Consider the following 18211-nt stretch of genomic DNA (forward strand, 5'->3'; position numbering starts at 1 on the left):
ACAAATATATTGTTGGAAAATTAAATACCAAAAAAAAATATTTAGAATGACATAGTCTAACTTAGTGACGAGCAGAATCAGGCACAAAATTAAAACAATTTTAACAATTACTTCCCTGCTTGTGACAGAACATGACAAGAGCTCTGAAGATATTTTTTTAATTATCTGGCACCAACATCTTAGCATTTTAGATGCAACATTACATATTTACTTAAGTTACCACGCTAATCCAAAATCTGATTAAGAAGCTGGCCCAGATCTGGTACTGACATATATCTAATTCTGCACTATGGACCACATAGTGTTAAATAATGGTTTTATATACATAAATGCTTACTAAATGCTTAATTAAAACAGGCTTTTAAAAGATTTTTCATATATCTTTAATCTTTAAAAAATATTAATATTATATAAAGAAATTGGAAATGAAATATTAATTTATCATTAAATAGCCCATTTAAACATTTACATTTTTAATTTTATTAAACACAATTTTTTTTTTTAGATTCAATTTAAATGAATTCAGTATTAAATTAAATAAAAAACTACCTCTGTGGTCCATAACGCATACATTTTTTATTATTGCTCTCACAGTGACATCAAATTGGTGACTTGTGAAATCAGACAATTCGGTGAATTGTCTGAGAAGAAATATAGTCGTTTCCAACAAATATTATTTTTTTTAATGCATATTGGGTGCAATATGTGTATTTCCTTGTTTCTTATGAATTACGTGGGTGGTGATAACTGATCAATTTCTCATTTTATACACTTATGTCCTGTGAGTTGTGATACCAGCCAGGGTTTTGAGATGAACTGTGTTCTGACACCTTTCTGTTGCACTTTTCTGGTGTAAAATGTTCTGCTTAATTTTATTACTCCATTTGATACACATGGTACATGTTAAAAAATATAGAAAAACGACAGGGACTACACATAAACTAATATAAATATCTGTTGTTCATTCACATACATTCTGGAATCTACTTGGATCGAAGTGGATGGAAAATGTGGATGGAAATGTTCCAAGAAGTTATAAAATGTGCTTAATATTAATATTAAGCCTTTATGATGCACATTGTTCAATATTTTAAATGTGTGATTTCAAGGAACAAGCTCAATTTTTTAATATCCCTTTACCAGAAACTCAATTTATTTTATTTCATTTTAAAATTTTTGCCATGTTTAAAGAGAACTTCTGAGATATACAGTACATGATTTACAATTACTTTGTCGCTGCAGCTTTACTAAATTATCATTATGAACATTTTTAAATGGACTAATATACTTATGGCCACTTGTTGCTAAGGCTCAGTGAATTACTGCTTTTTCAAAATCTGTTGCTTGGGCTTCAGAAGTATAGATCAAAGTGAAAACAGGATATTTTGTTGATAAAAATACACACACATCACATCTACATTTGTGAAGCAGTAATAAATAAATCATGTCAAAGCATACATGCCACATCCATATAATCTAGTAAAATACTCCTAGTCACATTTAGCTGTTTTACATTATATTTATGACACATACATATGAGGTTTTAAAAAAATGTTCCATTTACTGGACCAAATGTGAGTCATGAAACAATTAGTCAGGAAATCAAAAAAGCCAAAAAATTATGTTTTTTGTCCCACGATTTTAAACCATCATTTGAAGAGTTGGAACATCCTGATCCAAGTTGATTTTGTGGTTCTGAAGTCCATCTGTGTGCATGTATGCATTTCCATCTATTCACATCCACTGGTGTCCACTGGTGCACTTCAATTCCAAATATCCAGACATGTTTAGTCACTGACATCTTTCACAGCAAGTGCTAGCATGCATCCGATGAGCAATGAGAACATATCGGACATACCAATATATCTGGAAAAGAGAGCAACAATAAAATAAAAAAAAAAACGGTGACTGCCATTGTTAGAACTTCCACCACCTTTGACATGTGGCGTTAATAAACGATTAAAAAACATCGAAATTACATTTTAGTATCAGGTGATGCCCTGGAATTGATGATTTTTTCCATCTTTTCTGTCCCATTTTGTTCACTGCTGTGTAGATTTTTGCTCGGTACTGCAGTCGGGAATGTTGGAATCATCCTGCTGGGAATAGTGGCACCCGGGCAGACAGCCTGGTGAACGGGTGGTATTTTACTGGGAAAGGGGCTCCCCGACATGGACGAGGAGGAAGACGAAGAGGAAGGGCCCCACCCCGGTAAATGTCCGGTCTCTTGCTGAGATCCTACTCCTCGGGTTGTGAAGCAAGGGCTAGGATGCAAGGAAGCCAGCGTCTGCTGGCTCCCGTTGGAGCAGGCGGAGTGGCTGTCCATGTAGCCGTGGTTGGCGGAGCTGTGGTTGGAGCGGTAGTTGTACGCTCGCCAGCTGTAGCGTCTCTTTTGTTGGCACTGGCACCTGAGTATGCGGATGAAGGCCTGCTTGAACTCGCGGCTGTAGTATGGATAGATGATGGGATTTAGGCAGCTGTTGAAATAGCCCAGCCAGAATATAACCTTAAAGAACGTCTTCGGGGGATACAAGTTTGGATTAAAGGAACCTGAAAAACAAAATGTCAGAAGAAGATTGTATTTCACTTAATAATAATAATTCTTGCTCTTCTAGTCTAAATGATGCTTTTTAACTCAATGACCACCAGATGGCAGTATTGCCATCTAAACATTGGGCTGTTTAATTATTAATAATGATTAACTAGTTTAGGGGCACCTATTCTCACGATCACTCCTCACTAGCAGGTCATTTAGATGATTTATTATTGGGTTATCATATTTATTTAGAGGTAGACATGCTCTTTCTGTTCCTATGCTCATTCTGGAATTAAAATTGAAGCAAGCAGCCAGTGGGATCACAACTGTAAATCCACCTGCTTTCATACATAACTGTCATCTATAAGAGAATATTTAATGCAATACTGCTGAAATATTACTCTCAGTACTCACCGATATTTAAAGGTGAAACTTATTTATAGGCTCAAAATTATGTATATAACAGACAGAGAAGACGAATGTTTGTGATCAGGTCCCTGCTCTTCCAGCTGTAATATCATGTGTCTCAAGAAATTCCCAGTCTGACCTCTCATGTTATCTGAAGTAAAGTTCTGCGTGATTCATATTTCTCTTATTATAACCATACTGTTTTATCCTCATCCATCCTGCTGAAATGTGTCTGGGATGCTGCTGGACATTTTATCATATCACACATTCTTTACAGTGAGCTCTCACACTCGTGCCACCTCTGGGGCACCAGGGCTTATAAGAGGGCTCTTTCCTGGCCTCCCAAATATAAACAAGAGTCCTTCTTCCATCATCCATCCAAACTCTTCCTAGAGTCTAACAAACTGCCTTCTCCCTGCGGAATCCGCCGCTGGGAGATGACCCTTTTACTGCCTCCTCCTCCGCCGCTCATTCTATCTTATCCCCTTTTTTGGCCTTTTCTGATCCTGCCGTGAGAGCCTCTGCTGACACTGCGGGGAATTGCCGCTGCCCTTGCTGGTGTTGAGGACGTGAAGGCTCAACAGGTAATAATGATAATAATATACACTCTCATCAAACCGTGGCGAGTTGCTGCAGAGACGTATGGATTTCCTTTGGCCTCGCAGAGATGCAATTACTGATCTGTCTGATACTTAATCAAGGGAGAAACAAAGAAATGGGATGGTGACCAAGTGACCAAACTGATTACATTAATGCTCTTAAATAATCAAGGTCGGGAATGAGGGTCACTTGCCAAAAACTCATGTTTGCCAAGTGCTTCTGGAAACGTCTGCTGCGTTTATCCACCCATTCGTATACGCTAATCCTTCCAATCCCACGCAGCTAAGGTCTCACTTAGTGACACCACGTGGGCAGAGGTGATTGAAGACCATCCTGCCGCCTTTTAGAAAGCTGGAATAACAATATATCATCTGACGCTGCTTGCCGGCTTTCTCCACCCTGTGTTACTTTTCTCACCTCACACAGAAATGATTTACTAACTCCCTCTGACACGCTTTTAGGAACCATATGGTGCCCTGCCTCCTTATCTGCACCGAAGGTGAGTCCTGCGAAGGGGGTGGGCTGGGGGGACACGACGGCTCCGTCTGGACTAATGACTTACAGTAGGAACAGAGTCTTAAAGGCTCAGCTCAGGAAGCCTCAGCCATGACGTGTGGTCTCCAGGTAGGTACTGAGTGAGCGGGAAGGCACACATGCAGAGGATGGCGAGCGAATGTGACGTTCTTTACAGCTCTAACGAGGTGGTGGTTAATATGGCATCGAGGTCGCTGGACATCAAGCGGCGGACCACAGCGCAGCAGCAGCAGGAGCTGCTCAGGGGGTTCTTGGCGGATTTTGGTGACTTCTGGTGGGAACCACGCCGCCTGTTTATTCCCAAACCTCATACAAGCCTTTCTGCAGCCGTTCAGCAAGCTAACGGGTGGGGGGGGGGGGGGGGGGGGGGGGGGCAGAGTATGAAGGATGTAGTGGCCTGCTCAGACGTTCAGGCATTTTCACTGCATTCCGGATGGAGACTGAAGCTCCTCAGACCCGCTTTCCAGTTCTCTGCTAATCACCGCACAGCATGGCATCGCTGGAATGCAGTTATTATTATCGTAATTCCTGTTGGCAAGACAGATGAAATCACTGAGGCAAAAATATTATAAAATGTCATGAATATGTCCGATTGCAAAATGAAAACAAAAAGGCAAAACCTCTGCTGTGAACAGAATTTGACTTCTACCCAGATAGACACTTATCCAAAGTAGTAGGAATTTATCTAATGGCTAGTGTTCGCGCCAGGTCATTTGCATAAATGGATTTGGTTGACTGTGGCAATTCAGTTTGGCAGTTCGGCATGACGTCACTGTTCAGAGTGAATGAGAAGCGCTTTTACGACAGACATTAAATTATTGTTTCACATCTACTTTTAACCCATCACCCTTATGGAGCTGTAGGCAGCCATGAAAGACTCCCGGTGAGCAGTGTGTGTACCTTGATCAAGGGGGCCTCAGTGGACCTTGGCATTTTGGGATTTGAACCCACAGCCCTTTGGTTATGAGCCGCTTCCTTACTGCCATCACAGTCTGAACCCCTTTCCCACACTTGTCTCTGTAATCATTTAAAATATGTATTTTAGCAAGGTTTAGTCTTAACACTAAATTGTCGATTGGTCGCTATTAATTCGCTGCAAAATGTCTGATTAACTTTTACATTTTTTTAATTGACTGATGTGTTTCTGTGTGTTTGCATTAAAAGATCTCGGTCATAGCTAACCTATTAAAACATGCGATCATGATTTTTAACTGTTGACTTGTGCCTGACTCAGACCCATACAATTTCATTTTACAAGATCAAATCTAATCTAAGGGAACAGGTAGAGGTATGATTTTATTCTGATGGAAATCTCTGATGCTAAAGCTATTTTAACTATTTCAATTTGGTGACTGTGTTAGTCGTTTTAGTGTATTTTTAATGTGGAATTTTATAATATGGTATGTTTTTAGTGTTGCCTGATCCTAAATGTTGCAAATCTATTATCATGCACAGTATGATGGAGCGAAGTTGTGTTTGTGCCCAGCTCCACCCAACCAAACATGCAGACAGATTATTAGTTTTCAAAAATCTGTCCATATCATGGAATCATTTTTCACTTCGCAGCACAAACGCAGTTTCAGTTTCAGCACGGCACGTATTGGATTAACAGATCAAAATAGATTTAGGTGATCGTATTTACAGTCTTTTCAAGTGCGTAGACCACAAACATCATCGAATAAATTTTGCGTACATATTACGATTCAAGCCATTATACGATAAAATGATCACCTAAAACAATTATATTGTGAAAACTGTTGTAGATAAAAAAAAATAAACACATCAGTTCTCAATATTGTAAAAGTCGTAAAAGTACATTTATGATCATTTTAATAGTTTTCAGTGGCAGAGTAATTAATGGCATTCCACAGAATAATTGTCAAAAATGAACTGATTTAACCAGTAAATTAAAATGAGACATTAGAGCCACAATAAATCACTGTAATTTTACTTTGATACTTAAGTACTTTTGAAGGCAAATACTTTTGCTGAAGTAGAAACTGTACTTTTATTTGTGTACTTCATCCACCACTGGTCAGTGTAATGCATCAGACCTTCATTTGTACCTTAAACAACGATTTCCGTTCATCAGTTGCTCATATCATGCAGAATCATGATGATACAACCACTTTGAAAAGGAAAGTGAAGTGGTTGTCATTGTGATACACTGCAGCACAGCACACGGTGACACAACAAAACGTGTCCTCTGCTTTTAACCCATCAACCTTGGCCATGAAAGGTGCCTGGGGAGCAGTGTGTGGGGACGGTGCGTTGCTCAGTAGCACCTCAGTGGCACCTTGGCCTTTGAGATTCGAACCAGCAACTTTCTGATTACGGGTCCTCTTCCTTATCCGCTAGGCCACCACTGCCCTATCAAATCTTACTAACTGCACTTTTAATGTGAGACATAAAAAATCTTCATTCCGACTAAATTCCGAGAATTTAAATTTTATGTAACAATGTAAAATTAAAGGGCACTTGTGACTCAAATAAAGGATCCTCTTATCTTAATTTGAAAGCAAATTGATTAGGTGCCCGGCTCATATTTACACAGAAGACTGAATTCATCTAAAATGGATTTTAGAGTAGTAGGCCTTTTACAAAGTTTGAAAAGTCATTTTAATACTGACTCTCTTAGTTACATTGGCACTCTTCAATGTTTGGTCCATTTTAGGAAGAATAAATGATTTTATAGATTGCATTAACGGTTTTGACTCATCCTATAGCAATTATCGTCTTGACAGCATCTGGCGCTGGTGAAGGTGAAAATGGGAAGTGGGAAGCCGACACTGAAATATCGTAAATTTCGTGGTGAACTATACTGTGCACAGCTTTTGGGGAAAAAAGGACAAACTTCATTCTAAGCTATGTGGCACCCAGGGGTGAGATGGGAACTCAACAGATCACATGTGTGTGTGTATGTGTATGTGTATGTGTGTGTGTGTGTGCTTGGTGCAGTTAGAGAGAGAGGAAGGGGAGGAGAGGTACATCATGCTGGGTGACACAAACCAAACATGCCACAGCTGTGGAGGAGCTGTCCACGTAAGAAATATACCACGGCTACTGGCCAGCTCTGGCAACATGCCGGAGTGACGGGGGGAAATTAGTCTCGTTGTGATCTGCTGAAAATCCGCCAAACGCAACAAAACAGAGCAGCTTCTTAAAATAATACTTCCACAACCACCAAAGAATCCTCCATGTATTACAGTTTAATCCGAAAGGGATTCAGATTTAACATTTGACATTTGAAATTTAGATAGATCTCTCTGAGCTTGTAGGTGATTTTCTTTGTATTTTAAGAAAGCATGGAAAGTCTTAACAACATGTATGAAGGTGCTTTGGTTTAGCATGAATAATCGCTGTACTCCAGTGTGAAGTGCTACACTTGGCAGAAGCTCTGCAGCTCTGTTCATTGCCGTGATGGCAGCTTTAAGTTTATTCTTCTCTTCTTTGGTGACTGGAAAGCTTATAAAATAAAAAAAAAGACAAATGGAACGAGAAAATGGCTCAAGTCTCCCAGAAGCTTGCGGGATTCTTACAGTAGGCCTGCAACCACACTGAGGTTTGAAACTGAAACCATACTAAAAAAAAAAAAGATGCTATTTCAGGAATTAGTGATAACGACAGAAAGCTAATCTGTTCCTCTGACACAGAGGAATAAGCTTCCACATTTATCCATTTATATGTAATCAATTGATCTATTTGTATGTATATGTGTAAATGTATAAACATTTAAAAATCACAGCAGTTAAAAATAAGCTGAATGGGGTGGAAGGAAGCACCCTACCAAACTCCATAAATCACACCTCAACAGCTGGCGGCTTTCGCTGCCCCGCTGCTTTAAAGTGATCAGGCAACCTCGTATCCGTCTGGGGGTCCATCCATTAGCCCCCCCCCCCAGGCCCAGTTACAGCCCGCATGTCATCCAGCTTCAACCATTTTATAATCTACAATGTACAGTTATAACTGTAGGATCATGATTCTTCACACCATTCTGGAGGTCTTCAACATTAAATGCTGATGAGACACTTATCGAGGTTTCATAGCAGTATAGAGAGGTGCAGAGATCTCTCAGCAGCACTGCTGGAAGGGCTGATAAAGCCTGAGAAAAATGATCAATAAAATAATAAATGAAACACCAACAAGACATCTGCAATCACCTTGAGGGTTTAATGCTTCAGAATGGGTCTTACTGGTGTAATTAAAAAGCAATAAAATGTACTAGAAACCAGCACAGCACAAAAAAACAGGACAATGCAGCTTTTCTAGTGAAAAACAGCAGTAGTCTGCTGTTTTGCTGTTTTAACACCATTTTTAATAATTCTGGAAAAAAAAGACCACAGCAGGCAGGTTTTCAACGATGTGTTCCATTTTTTAAACATATTCTTCAATAATCTACTGGTTGTATTTAATAACAATGCAATATAGCATGAGAATTAAAATACTGCTGAAAAACTTACTATTTTAAGTTAAATTTCACAAATTAATTTAAGAATAATGCTTAAACTCATCAAAGCAGGATGAGATAGGAGGGTGTGGTCCACAGCAGTGGTTCTGAGACCTTTCCTCGTTCCCAGCCCGTCGTGATGAAGGAACTGTGATGGTGCCGAAGTACTGGATGTGGAATGGCTGCCATGGAAACTAGCCTCTATTTTTTTCTCCACAGCTGTATACATTAAAATAGCTTTTAAATATAATATTCCGTAATGAATAAAGAGTTTGTATGGAAACATGCTGGTATTTTAATTTACATAACTGATGATGTCATGCATGCTGCGTTATGTGTGCAGTGATTAGCCACGGAGTGAAATCGTATGAGAGATGGTGCGTGTGTGTGTAAAATAAAAAACGTTCACACTTCATATTTGTCTGCTGAGCGAACAGCGAGCTGCTGACAGAGTTCACTCCTGGATATTTGACCTTCTTTTGGAGCTCCATCCACACCTTTTTGTGAGGTTCAACACCATCCTGCCATCCTCAGATCCAGCAGAGCATTTATTTTTCCTTCAGTGGAAACGGCCAATGGACGGCAGGGAAAAAAGGCCGAACCTCGCCAAAAGTTGGCTGCGCTCAATGAAATGATAGTGAATGACGGCCACACTTGATTCTGATGTGCTATTCCTGTCAGTCACCTGACAACTTATGGCTGGTTTTGGGGTAACGATAGGAAACTTAATTTGTTGAGAGTTGAATAGTTACTGTTTGTAGAGTAAAATCGGGCCCATGAATATGGTTTGACCGACTTTATTTATTTCCCTCCCGGGTTAGACTAAAGTTGGCCCGAATGGCAACTTACCTATGGGCAGCACCAGGAAAAAGGGCAGCCAACACAGGATGAACATCCCCACCACGACCCCTAGCGTCTTGGCTGCCTTCTTCTCCCGGGAGAACTTGAGCAGTTTGACGGTCAGGGAGCTCCTGGCTTGGCCCTTGCCGCAGTCCTCCTGCGTCTGGGAGCCTTTGTAGTGGATGCGGAGGGTCAGTTCGCTGGAGTCCATGCGCTCCTTCATCACGCCCGCCTCCAGGTTCTTCGTGGTCCGTTTGGCCACTACGTACACCCTGCAGTACATGGCGAGGATGACGGCCAGGGGGATGTAGAAGGAGCCCAGCGAGGAGAAGAGCGCGTAAAACGGCTCCTCGGTGATCTGGCACACCCTGTCGTCGTTGGACGGGGGCTGCTTCCAGCCCAGCAGGGGTCCGATGGATATCACCACGGCCATGACCCACACGCCCAGCATGGCCAGGAGCGCGCGCTTCTCGGTGACGATGGCCGGGTAGCGCAGCGGGTAGCGCACGCCGATGTACCGGTCGATGGATATTACGCACAGGCTCATGATGGACGCGGTGCAGCACAGCACGTCCACCGCAGCCCAGACGTCGCAGAAGATCCTGCCGAACACCCAGTAGTCCAGGATCTCCAGGGTCGCGGACACGGGCAGGACCGTGGTGCCCAGCAGCAGGTCCGCGATGGCCAGGTTGACGATGAAGTAGTTCGTGGGGATGCGCAGGTGCCTGTTGCACACCACGGCAAGGATCACGAGGATGTTCCCCACTATGGCGAACACTATGAAGGCACCCAGGACCATGCCCAGCGGCACCGCTCGGGACAGGTTGAACGGGCCGCCCTGGGCGCCGCCGGGTTCCGTCGAGTTGGAGATGTTGGTCGGGCGCTCTCTGCGCAGCTCGGAGGAAGCGTTACTCCAGAAGTTAGCAGAAGCATCCCCGGTGTCAAAACTCATCTTGACCAACCAAATGCTCCATATCAGACCGAATCGTGCCGTGATGAGACCTCCGGAACCGCCTTCGATCCAGGAGCTCCTCGCCTGGTCCGCATCTGGTCCAGAACCCGCGCGGTCAGCGGACGTGCCGCGACGGTCTCCGGCGTGCGGTCCCCCGCCCCATCAGGGGACGTCCCCCCGTCCCGCTGGGCTCTGCTGTGTGCTGTTTGGTCAGGTGCTGAAAGTGACCCCCGCGGAACCTGCGCGTCGTTCTATTCCTGGGACCTCGCAGAATGTCCGCCACGGCAAGCGCTCGAAGAATACGGGGCGTCCGTGCTTTCATCAGGAGGAAAAGAGGGGGAGACCGGTGGAAAAAAGCAGAACATGACTTAAAATAACAGTACACACACACGCACACACACACACACACACACACACACACACACACACGTGACGTAACATACCGTTATAAAACACTATACTTGGGCACAACTTCAGATTTAAAAAAGTTCTAATGCAAGAGAGCATTTATAAATTGAATGAATGACTTTCACCAAAACCCCTCGCCAGCCAACTTGTCTAAATAACCTTTTTCCAGCATGCAGCGGGAAGGCCCACGCAAACCTCTGGACTGTGGTCTAAGTTTCTAATAAAATCAATTTTAGACAATAACTTCCCTTCAGAACATTTCCAGGTAGTTGGCATTCACTAATGAATTAAGTCGTGTCATGCACTAGCCGGGGCTTCTGCAGTCTTTCTGGTGCCAAGCAGTAAATTATTACTGATTCCAGGGTACAAATGTTTCAGCATCTCGGCTGTAATTGTATAAATGAACCTTATTCCTTTTTCAAATGCCACTAAAGCAGTAGTTGCTCTGCATTTGATAGTGATAACAATGCATTCCTAGCTCATGCCAAGCCTGCTATGTTGAAATGATGGAATATTAGTTAAAGCATTATTTTTTTTGTCTCTAATGTTCTCATAGAATTTTTACACATGCACATATATACAGACATGTACATTGTGCTTTTAAACATTTACACAATCGTCAAAGAAATAATGCACTTCACAGATATCTGCCCTTTTTTTTTACAATATTCATACTCTGCACTCAATATCATTAAAAATTTTATGAGATAATTGTGTCTTCTGAATTTATCTTTCAACAGCAGACAAGCCCAAAGCTCAAGCAAGGACATTTGTGGAATCTGTAAAAGCCTGTAAAATACAAGATTATGTGCACAGTGCATTATCAAGGTTGTTTTTCTGTCCTGAATAAATCATATACCAGGATAAATGTTAATTGGGCTTCAGAGCAACCTTGCTACTGGAATTGTAGATCAAGAAGTAAATATTTAACTGAAAATGAGAGTACAGGTACTGAACATTGAATTCCCTCAGCAAACACGAACAACATGGAAAAGATGTCTGTTGCAGTGATATCTGCTTCTGCTATGGTCTTCATGACAACCAGCTGTCCTGTAATACCACGGTCTACCTCCAGAGAACTGGTCCCATGTTCCACGTGTTCGTCAGAGCTACCTCTCCTGGTTATTAACAGGTAGTGGAAAGGACATGCTGTCAGAACCTGATCAGAACCAGGGTTAGTTCTTTTAACTCTTTTTATTTATTGCTTTTTTGGCCAAAATATATGAAAAAAATGGTGCTTTTCTCAGTGGCACTTTGGAGGATCAGGATTCAAACTGACAACCTTCTGATTATGGGGCAGCTTCCTTAACCGCTAGGCCACTACTGCCCCATGTGCCCTGTTTTCTTCCTTTGTGTCTTATAATAGAGGCAGAATTTTTTTCTTGAAATACACTGTAGAAAATATTGCCCCAATTAGTATGACGCTGTTATTTTGCTTTTCCATTTGACAAATGCAGTACATTTTAAAACAAGTTTAAATTACAGACTCGTTTAAGTCTAGGAAACCACACAGAAAATTTGTATATTTTTATAATATCATTATAATATGGGATTTTATTGACATATGCATTACGCACTTAAAGCCCATCGTTAGCTGCACTCTTTAATTCAGTATTTATTTACCAGTGTATTTGACCAATTTGACGTATGGAGTGGCATGGGCAAACACAAAAGACCTGTGCAAAACACAGCACACTAACAACACAAAGTAGTGCAAAAGGTTTGGACCCATGCAGTTACCGAATCAGTAATGTATTCAGCAGAGTGGTGAGGGATAAAACCTGATGGTTCTTACAGGAATCGTAAAATGTGCCAAACATCAAGGAAAAGGCACCTCATTCCTGACAAAGAGGACACTACAATTGCACTGATCTTCAGCGACTTGTATAGATTTCTCAACCCATTTCCAGGCCTGGAGGTTTGCCTGTGCGGTGACCCACAGAGCCTGTTAATTAGCTTCTGTTGTTATGCCGTAGGGGTGAATATCGAAACTGAAGCTCATACCAGTGTAGTTTTGCACATAAATGAAGCTCGGAACTTTCTGCCTCAGCATTGTTACGCATCTCAAGCATATTTTGGCGAGTCTTGGATCAGGTATAAGTGTTACAGTTAAGCAAGGGAAGCAAATTGTGAGAGTGGATGACAAGGGCTTGGGGTGATGCCACTGGGGGAGCTGTTGATGCATTTAGACACACGGTGGCTAATACTGCTGACCGCAAGGAAAAGAGAGCCAGGGCATTGTGTGGGATGGATTTAAACACACGCATTTCTCTGTGCCGCAGCGGGTCAGCCATCATAAAAATGAAAGAGCTCTTAAAGTGAATTAAAGACATGAGATGATTTGGTGGAACATATCGTGACAGGTGCATCGACTCAGCAGAGCTCTGGAAGGGATCATATGCTTTAGCACGACAGGATCATAAAAGATGCATAACAATAAAAATAGTCTGAGCTCTCCCCTTGTTGGTGCGGGTTTTCTCTTGGTTCTCCGGTTTCCTCCCGTAATAGAGAGGCATGGACAGTAGGTCAGTAGGCGACTGGTGAATTGTCTGAGGGTGTAAGTCAATGGTGTCTTTGTGCCTTTAACGTTAATGTACATACAGTGGGTTAATTCCTTTTTTCTGGAATAATGCTTACACGACTTCCTTGTTGCACCAAACATTGTGGTTGGTGAATGGGATTTATGATGTCATTTCCTCGAATGCCCGCTCACTTCTATTGGCCACTCTCTTCCTTGTTCCGCCTCTCTCCTCCTCATTAGCATTTAAAACTACAAACACTGAAACGGCACATCCTGGGAAAATCGCATTGTGGGACTGGCTAAAAGTGGCTATAATTGTAAAAATATTGGCATATATAATAAAAGGTAACAGTACAGTACAATGTACTTATTTCTCTTATATTTAAAAAGAATGAAAGGAAACCACTCAGCAGGCATATAATGTCCTAAACATTTGGGATAATGTCCCATGTGGCTTCCTCATGTAGCAGACAGAGAGAATGCCAGGAGTAGGAGAAGCTGTCACCAAGGCTTAGGATGTCTACCCTGAAAAATCTCTCAGCACTGGCATATGTTCAAGTATCGTTCAGCTAGCCAAACGTTAAGTGCTGAGTCTGGAGAGTGCTGGCAAGATGCAGTCTGAACTTCCATCTGTCCATGGAAGTCCACATTGTTATTGTCAACATACTAGCTTGTTGAGTGACTGAGCCCCAGTATTATTACATTTATTAATCAGCAAATTGCGACTGGTGCTGCTATTTTGAGTTGGTTTCAGTTGCGCTTGCATTGCAATTTATTAAGAGTTTATTAAAACAAAAGTCACTAAAACAAGGAAAGCAAACGAAATTTGGGAAATTTTAGTTAGTTTGTGAGTTTGTGAATACCAGTAACCTTCAACTGCTCATCTTCACCCTAACTGAAGAAGATTTAGCCTGCATGGGAAGACTCAACCTACAAAACCTAAATACAATAATATGTCAGAAATTGCAGAAATGACCAAATTAAAAAAACACAGCTCCCTCATAAATGTTCACTAGAACTGAGACTCATTTATAATAGAAAAACAACAGGACTCAAAGGTCACCATATTATCTTATTAAAGGAAGAAAGTCACACATTCATTTCTGATCTTTCATGCTTACTGAAGAGTGGCACACAGAGTGTATTTGTACACAGAGTATGTTACACCTTCATTTTTGTGGATGGATGTAATTGACGTGAAGTGTGTGGGGCATATCAATTTGTCAACTTTTATCAAGTTTTCCTGTCGTCTTCAGAAGAGCACCATCACTGTGCCCTACAGGATGTGGCCTGGTGCTTTATTTAATTTTGAGACTATACACAGTAATGACTATCCCATCATACCCAAAATTCCTTTTTTCACGGCCTCTCAGTAACACAGTTGACACCGACCAAAAAAAAATGTGACCTGTCACATAGTCATAGACGAGCAGGCACCCACAAACAAAAGCAAACATTCCTACCTGGCGTGCTGAAGGCACCCACACCAGGACCGGACACCAATGTATTCACCAGGCCACAACACTGGAGACACACCAATCAGAATCCAGGCCCCCCAGACCCTGCCAGAAACCCAGTCTGGAGTCCCAGACCCCCAAGCCCACCCCGGATCTGCCCCTGAGTGGCACAGCCACAAGGCCGGTAACCTGCGTCCACCGACGCAGGATCCCCCAGCAGCGCTGCATGTAACCACTGGTACAACTGCCCTCCAAAACCTGCCAGAGCCCCATCCCAGCCAGGACTGCAGCCCCAGTGCCAAACCCCCAGGAAGCTCACCCCTAGATGCCCCAGGCCCATACACCCCCCACGTCAGCAACAATGACCAAAGTGTGGCAAAGCCACAAACCACTATGTGATGGAGTTGATCAAAGGAGCCCAGAGAGATTGGACCTGATGTGGTGGCAGAAGCTGCATCAAGACTAATATAGTCCGGCAAGTGATCTCTATACTGGTTGATATTCAACCAGGACAGTTTTCTTAGCAATGCATAAGGCAGTGAACGCCATGTGGTATGTATTATTTTCTGTGGTGACACCGTCTAGGACACCCAACAAGCAGGCTGAGGGGGATGCTGGAATGGTACATTTCAGACACTTCAAGTCTTCACAGATCCTGCCCCGAAACCTCTGACAGGTGGACAGAACCAAAGAGCGGGGATGTAATTGTGTGAGTAGTTGTTAGTAGATGTTAGTAGACATCCTGAACATCCTTTGGTCTGTAAAGTTTTATATTGTATTAATTGTAGAGTGGTATTACTAGGCAATTTAAATGTGTTTAAAGATATCTGAGAACAGAAATTTTGGTCTGAGCTAACTGATAGGTCCTCCTGCCATTTAACAATAGGAAGGTAGACTGAGTTAGCTATTTTGGAAAAAGTCTTGGATATTCTAGACAGTAATTTGGGAGTTTTTAGATTAAGGAATTCTACCACAATTGATGGTATTTGTCATTTGATTCTGTTTGATTTATTTAACTTTGATTTGATTTGGTTGATTTGATTTAATGAATTGATATTCTTGAATCTATTCTTGGTAATACCATATTGCTTTCCAAGTTTATTCCAATTTGAGAAGTTTGTTCCAGGTGCGTGTATGTCTGCATGGGATTAGTGACAACCCAATCATTTTAAGAAACTCCTACCATGCTGTCAGAGATGAGCTGATACTGATGCTTTTAAAGCATACGTGTCTTTGATAATTGAGCTATTGAACGGTAGGTCTGAAATCTGGGGCAGTTGTGGCCTAGCAGTTAAGGAAGTGGCCCTGAGGTGCCACTGAGCAAAGCACCGTCCCCACACACTGCTCCCCGGGTGCCTGTCATGGCTGCCCACTGCTCACTAAGGGTGATGGTTAAATGCAGAAGACACATTTCACTGTGTGCTGTGCTGCTGTGTATCAAAATGACAATCATTTCACTTTATCTCTATATTAGCCAAGGCTCCAGCCAAGGCTCATCTTGGTTGGTACGTTTTAACCACCCTGCAATGCATTGTAGTCTGTTGGAAAATGAATTTAGAAACGGAGGAGTCTAGAGACCTAAACCAGTCAGAAACAGTCTGCTTGGGATCATTGCAAATAAATAGTTAATTTTTGGTAAAACCATCATTTTTATTGAGGTCAGCCTTCCCATGAGTGATACTGTATGGGTAGAGATTTCCATCTGGCCAGATCATCTTCTTTAAAAGTGGGATCTGGTTTAATTTAATTATATTTACATTTACATTTACAGCATTTATCAGACGCCCTTATCCAGAGCGACTTACAATCAGTAGTTACAGGGACAGTCTCCCTGGAGCAGCTTAGGGTTAAGTGTCTTGCTCAGGGACACAATGGTAGTACGTGGGATTTGAACCTGGGTCTTCTGGTTCATTGGCGAGTATGTTACCCACCAGGCTACTACCACCCTATTATATCTGCCAATCTAGGTGAAACGTTAATAAATATTTTATATTTCCAGATTGTAGTGGGATGGAATAAGAATTTTGGATGGAGCAATTAATTAGAAAGACTGTAGATTTGAACCGGTTTATCAAATAGTCTGATATTCTTGAGAAATAGTTTATTAATGAAATAACCTCAGTGAGACTGGTTTGTGAATGCTGGAGAAAAACACATCATCCGCATAGAGGCTGACTTCATGTTCCACACTCCTGCATTTAATGCCTTGAATTGCTATAACCTGTTTAATTGCCGCTTTTAGCAGTTCAATAAAAATTGCAAACAGTGAGGGAGTGAGTGGACATCCCTGCCCGGTGATAGAATAGATAGACAGAATCTAGAGGATTTTTGGTCACTTGTCCTGATACATGCTGTTGGGGAACTATATAATATTTCCAACCAGTTCACAAAGAGTGTCCAAAACCAAATTTATGCAAAGAAGCAAATAGAAATTTCCAGTAAACTCTGTCAAATGCCTTTTCTGCATCTAGGGACAATATTGTCATTTCAGTGTTTTTGTTGAATAATCAGATCTAGTGATCTATGTGTATTTGTTGTATTGAAACCTGTTTGGTCGGGATTAATTATGAGAGGGGTTATCTTCTTTATTCTTTTTGAGAGAGCTTTGCAGATTATTTTAATAAGGAGTATCGAGTGATAGCTGGAAATGTCGGGTCCTTGCCTGGTTTTAGAAAAAGACTAATGTTGGCAGAGTTCATATGATGTCACGACTACGGACTTACGGGGGAAGGAAGCGCAGAGGTCTGACATTCTGGGAAGGGTTTTATTTATAAACAAACAATAAACTCAAAGAAACAATGGCGCGGTGGCCGAAAACAGTTTAACATAAATCACGAACTGAAACCAACCCGTAGGCGTGTGGCGATTGCCAGAACTCAAAACACATAAAACAAAACTAGGTCAAGTTCGTGCAGCGAGTTCACGAAAATGCCAGAGACCCCGAACGGGCAGAAACTTCCGGCATTTATGGGGCGTCAGGATTGGCTTCCGGTGTGGAGCCCAGCTGCAGGCAATCCTGACAGAGCCCCCCCTCCAAGGGCTACGTCCTCGGAGCCCCAACAGTACCATCAGTGGAGGCGGCGGGGCGGACGGCGGCAACCACAGGGCTCCTGCCCTGCTGTATCCTCCCCTTGGCGGCCCCGGACCCTCGGCCTGGCTCCCCGGCGTGGTCCCGCTTGGCGGCCCCGGACCCTCGGCCTGGCTCCCCGGCGTGGTCCCGCTTGGCGGCCCCGGACCCTCGGCCTGGCTCCCCGGCGTGGTCCCGCTTGGCGGCCCCGGACCCTCGGCCTGGCTCCCCGGCGTGGTCCCGCATGGCGGCCCCGGACTCTCGTACCTGCACACAATAATCAGGGCCGATCCATCTGGGTATGTGTGGGCCCTGTCTCCACACGTCCCCTCTGACACTTCTTGTGTCACCCCCTGCACCGCGCAGGGAGATTGTCCCAGAGCCTCCGGCGACTGTTCCAGGCACCCCAGGCTGGTGCCTTCTGGGACTATGCAGCCCCTC

The 18211-nt window shown here is 42.7% G+C and overlaps 1 protein-coding gene across 1 annotated transcript; it reads right to left on the reverse strand.

Annotated features, from left to right (window-relative positions):
- Window positions 1–456: 456 nt before the first annotated feature.
- On the reverse strand, window positions 457–10646 carry adra1ba (adrenoceptor alpha 1Ba). Its single transcript, XM_028984593.1, has 2 exons — window positions 9375–10646; window positions 457–2550 (listed from the first exon to the last, which is right to left on the reverse strand). The coding sequence occupies exons 1-2, from the start codon at window positions 10315–10317 to the stop codon at window positions 1976–1978; spliced, it is 1518 nt and encodes a 505-aa protein (XP_028840426.1). The 5' UTR covers window positions 10318–10646; the 3' UTR covers window positions 457–1975.
- Between the last annotated feature and the right edge of the window lie 7565 nt (window positions 10647–18211).

This window comes from Denticeps clupeoides, chromosome 6, assembly GCF_900700375.1.
Source record: "Denticeps clupeoides chromosome 6, fDenClu1.1, whole genome shotgun sequence".
Classification (NCBI taxonomy): Eukaryota; Metazoa; Chordata; class Actinopteri; order Clupeiformes; family Denticipitidae; genus Denticeps; species Denticeps clupeoides.